At 39.9% G+C, this 5,356-nt stretch overlaps 1 protein-coding gene across 1 annotated transcript in view; it reads left to right on the top strand.

Moving 5' to 3' along the window:
• The window catches only part of LOC101848416 (testis, prostate and placenta-expressed protein), a gene marked incomplete at its 5' end in the record, with an annotated part of 6,223 nt that extends 1,124 nt beyond the window's left edge, over positions 1-5,099 (top strand). The window contains 4 exon segments of the mRNA XM_013091547.2: positions 1,047-1,132; positions 3,130-3,191; positions 4,213-4,277; positions 4,903-5,099. Coding sequence (XP_012947001.1) covers positions 1,047-1,132; positions 3,130-3,191; positions 4,213-4,277; positions 4,903-4,966 — 277 coding nt within the window.
• Positions 5,100-5,356: the final 257 nt, after the last annotated feature.

Below are 5,356 nucleotides of genomic sequence, written 5' to 3'. Positions count from 1 at the left end.
AAAAAAAAAACAAAAATCTAATATATACATATAATACTATATATATTCTACCTCCTCTACTATCTACTACTACTACTACTACTACTACTACAACTACTACTATTACTATCTATCTATCTATCTATCTATCTATCTATCTATCTCTGTCTTTCTGTCTCTCTGCCTCTCTTCCCCCCTCCCCGCCTCTCTCTCTCTCTCTCTCTCTCTCTCTCTCTCTCTCTCTCTCTTTCTCTCTCTCTCTCTATCTGTCTCTCTGCCTTTCTGTTTCTCTACCTCCCTGTCTCTCTGCCTCTGCCCCCCCTTCTGTCTCTTTTCCCCTGTGTATGTGTGTGTGTGTGTGTGTGTGTGTGTGTGTGTGTGTGTGTGTGTGTGTGTGAGAGAGAGAGAGAGAGAGAGAGAGAGAGAGAGAGAGAGAGCGTTTGTGTGTGTGCGTTCGTGTATGCGTACGTGTGTGCGTGAGTGCGTGAGTGCGAGTGTGTGTGTATGTGTGACTGTCTTTTTCTTTTTCTTCTTTTTCTTCTTTTTCCACCCCTGAATTCCTCCCCCTTCCATCCCTGATTTCTTCTCCCTTGCGTCAATTTATAAACCAGTGCAAAAAGAAAAAATTGAAAAGCTAAAAATTCTCACCTTCATTTTGTCATGTGTAATTAACATTTTGAAGACGCACATTCTGGTCTTTCGAGCGCTTGAAGACGCGCCCTTTTGAAGTACTAAACGAAGCATAATAATAACTTTGTAATTTTTAAAAGTCTTTCTATTCTGTTCCGTTTCAGCCACAGTTCCACGAGCGCTCGCGTACTCGCGATTCTTTGAAGCCGACTGAATCGCGAATCGCCACTCTCAAATTTGGCGAGCAGGATCCAGCCCTAAATGTAAATTTGAAATGAACCACTAAATTGTCTTTGGTCAGATGCTGATCGAACAAATTAGGTGACCGCTACATCCTTAAAGAGTAAAACAGTAATTTAGCTTCAGTAACGCATACAAATACCCACACTCCACCGCTGTATAAAGCTGTACTTATACTTTTATTCTGTTTCACACAGGCGTTCAAGAAAGGAGTGGTCCGACTTTTTGGCGAAAAGCCCAGAGAGATACGATATCAAGTTGCCTGAGCTTGGATCTTCTAAAGGTAAACAAATAGATTTCTTACAGATTTGTATAAGTTGGAAGTAAAACTTGATATTCAGATCATTTAAAAGTACAACACATCTTCGTTCTTCGAAAGGTATCAAAATAGACAGACAGGTAAAAGATGTTTAAACTGGAAGTGAAAATGACTTTCAGATGACGAAAAATTACAACGCAGTCGCTTGATAACTGCTTAATAAATCCCTTGGCCCAACTGAGTGAATGATATTGTTTGTTTTACGCTCCTGTCAACACAATAATTTGTGAGGCATCGGGATGAAATCAGGCGCTCGTCAAAATAATGAAATTAGAATTTTTCAGTCCTTTGGGCAATTTATTGTTGTTGTAGTTGTCTTTTTTTGGCTCAACACCTTCTACGTCGTTTCAAAAACACATTTGAATTTATGTGTGGATTATAAAAAAACAAAAAACAATGTGGATTATAAAAAAAACCAAAAACAATGTGGATTAAATTAAATTTTCAATTTCCAAGGAAAGGACTCTGTTTGGTGGCCATTTTCTCGCTAATTTTATCTCTGAAACCAGGTGACCCCCCCCCCCCCCCCCCCCCGCCCACTTTCTTCAATTCTTCAATCGCAAATACCTCGACTTCTGTTCACGATAGATGGATAATTTTTTCATCAAAATCAAACAAAGCAAATAAACAGGCTTTAAGAGAAAACCTTAAGGTCCATGTACCCAAAACCTGCCGAGAGCCTGATTCCACCGCGCAGTGACACATTTAGATCATAATGTAGGAACGGACCGCTTCGACCGTACGTCTCAGAGCCTTCACAGCATCAGTTACGAGATAAGTAAATTTGTGCAACATAGCAACATAAACTAAGACAGAGGGTTTTTCCCCCTCTTACCCTATTTTAGAGGTTCCAAACTTGTATAAAGTTTATCGGCTATTAGAGAAATGTAGACGGAATACTGACGTCTGTGGTCTAGCAGGAGGGCATTTCGCCGTTGTACGGAGGAGACGCGGGTTCGATTCCCGTATTTGTTTGTCTGTTTGTTTGTTTGTTTGTTTCTTTTTTTCTTTTTTTTTTTTAAAATCGAGCATTTCAGCCTGTCTGCTTGGATGCAGTTTCCGTCTAAGCCTGAGTTGCCCAGGCAGGCAGGGTTGAAGCAGCCCGTCTCCTAAATGGTCTAAATTGTGTCGTTGTGGCGTGAAACATGCACAAATATTGCTATTTTTAGTCATAGTAGCAGAACGAAGTAGGGGGTGGAGCTTGTTTGAGAAATTCCGGTTAACTAAAGACGTGAGTTGAGTGTTATCTTCTTCTTCTTCTTCTTCTTCTTCTTCTTCTTCTTCTTCTTCTTCTTCTTCATTACGTTCCCCTACTCGATCTCAGGGATTGTCAACTGCTTCTTCTTAAACCTGCAGTGCAACTGATTTTTACGTATGTGACCGTTTTACCTACTTCGTAGGGCCCTAGCCTTCAGGCAGCCACATTCTGATTTCAAAGGTACTCTATGTTTTTATACTGAAAAGAGTACTTTCAGTTTTGGAAAGAATTAATTCTGAATTGTAACTTGAAAATAGAAATGAAAGTTGTATTGTCAGAACAGGACCAGAGAACAGGAAAGGAAGTGGGAGAAGAGAGTTTTACAGAAGAATTCGTTCATCATCTGACCGCTACATATTGAATGAGAGGCAAACACCGTACCTTTAGACCGTAATAGACCCCCCCCCCCCAGTTGCTCGTGTTCGGAGCACTTTTTCCTTTAACCATATTTCTCCTCCCCCTCCCCTCCTCCTCTTCCTCCTCCTCCTTCTCCTCCTCGTACTACTACTACTACTACTACTACTACTACTACTACTACTACTACTACTACTACTGCTACTACTACTACTACTGCTGCTGCTGCTGTTGTCGCCTGTGCTATGTCGGTCAACGTTACCTCAAAATCCATATCGCTCCCAGTACCATTCCCAACATCTTAAAAAATTCATGATCTACTGTTTACACTTCGCTTTCTTTCTTTCAGACATTCACTTCGACGGATACGCCGTGAGGTATTTGCGACCCGACATTACCAAGTCCTGGAAGGTAAGACAAGCCCTGCGCATACCCCCAGGATGCAAGGGGCATGCTCAATTATAATTTATATCTGGACTTTAGTGACAAAGAAAAAAGGGGGAAATTTTATTTATTATCGATTATGAGTGCAACAGCAAAAGAGGCGTAATTAAAAAAGAAAATGTCAATGATCAGGAGTGCAACAGACCCCTGTGTTGATCACTGATACCGTCAACGTGGAGTTAAAAAAAAAATTCAATTGAAGAAATACATTCCTATATCTGGTCATCTCAGCCAATCAAGTACAGATAGCCTACCATTTTTGTAAAAACAAAATTTGGAGTTAATGCTTCTGGAGTTCATGTAGGATTTGGAACGCCCCATTACTTTGTATTCAAACAACACAAAACAGTGTCGTTTGTTATTATTGTTTTGTTTTGTTTGTTTTTGGCCAGTGTATTGTTTTGCGTTTTTATGGTTGATACATTGTTATTAGGTGGGATTTTTTAAAAGTGTTTTACAGCGTTCCCAAACTGCACAAGGCCACATATGAGCGCGGTAGATAGATATTTCTGGGCGTGTGTCCGAGTACTCTATCTTTGACAGTAAAAGATTTGATGTATCTGATCCCAACAGCGATGAAAATAATATTGTAGTAAGCCTACATTGTGTTCAGATCAGCACAGAAGTCGCCGATTCCTATTTTCATCGCAACCAGGAGCTTCTGAATACATGTCATGTATTAAATTACATAATTCAGCCAATGTACATGTATGCTAACAAAATGGGTTACTTCTCGGATTATTTTAATCCTGTGAACATAGATACGTCAGATCTATAGGCTGAATTTGTACAGTTTATTAGTAAAATATAATGGCATCATTTGAAAATCTACAAATCTAGCATTAGTGTTCATTTTGGGCAGATATTTCTATTCGCTGATTGCGAGAAATAACTCATTTTGTCGGCACGCCTTGCTTATTGTAGATATACTGTATAAAATAGAAATAGGCATACAAGTATAAGTAAACAAATTGCTTTTTCATTTCAGTACACACTTCAACAAGAGCCCAAGCTGGACCAGTACGCCCAGAAGCCTGTCCCAGCTAATATCTAGTAAGTACACTTAAGATACTACAAAAACTTTTACTTCACTACTCTCAAAAATTGGGATTCTAAAGCGTAAACTTATTATGTATTTGCCTGTAAAAATATCCTAACAACCTGTGCACCCTGACGTATTTCCAGTTCCCCATGGACGCACCGCTTGCCTCAATCTGAAGCCAAATGAAAGAATACCGGGGAGGGGGGGGGTGGTGGAAAAGCTCAAGCGACTAAAACGAGATCAGTGTTTTGCCTGCCCTTCACTTGGGCGCCTTTCGTGATAATACTTCTCAGCAAAGTTTTTGTAGAGCACAGCGAGCGTGGACATTACAGTACAAAATCCAGGACCTTATTTTAAAAGTGTAAGTCTGTGTTTCAGAGACAAAGAACCTGGCCCGGGGTAAAGATAAAGAAAAAAAAAAGACAGAATGCGGACACGACATGTAAAGAGATGATTAAGTATCGCATAGAATGTCTAATGAGCCTATTTGTTCCTTTGTTTTGCCCCACAACGGGTTTGGGGGGGGGGGGGGGGGGGGGCGCTAATCGAGATCATCTTAGTGTATACACCATCTACAATTACAATAGTCCTATATAATAAGTTAAGGTCTTCATTTTTTTGCTTATTTTTTTCCAGTGCTCGCTACAGGGACACATACCCACAGTATCACAGAAATGTGGCCTCTGAAATGTGGCGATAAGCGACATAGACCTACTGTCAGGAGGAGTTTCGCGGGCAAGACAAAGAGCGACTAAACAGCTGCGAGACTGGATGCTAATGGCGTTATCTTTCTTATAACAACACACAGTTTAAAGGACTTATCGTAAAGCAAAGTAAAGTTAAAGGACTGATAGCGCTCACATTGGGTTTTTTCTACGTCCATGTACTTTATTTTTTGTTGTTATATATTGTAAGAGTTTAAGGGTGAAGTATTGTAGAAGCCAGAGATGTGCGGAGAACTTCTACCAATCGCATTGACGAAAGTATAATATTGATATTTATAATCTGTTCTTAACTTTATCAGTGTTGCAGATCTTTATCTTTTACAAAGATACACGTATAAGACTACTCTTGTGAATTCTATTGACAG

Source organism: Aplysia californica, unplaced genomic scaffold (genome assembly GCF_000002075.1).
Source record: "Aplysia californica isolate F4 #8 unplaced genomic scaffold, AplCal3.0 scaffold00040, whole genome shotgun sequence".
NCBI lineage: Eukaryota > Metazoa > Mollusca > Gastropoda > Aplysiida > Aplysiidae > Aplysia > Aplysia californica.
This window is presented reverse-complemented; position numbering and strand designations above follow the sequence as displayed.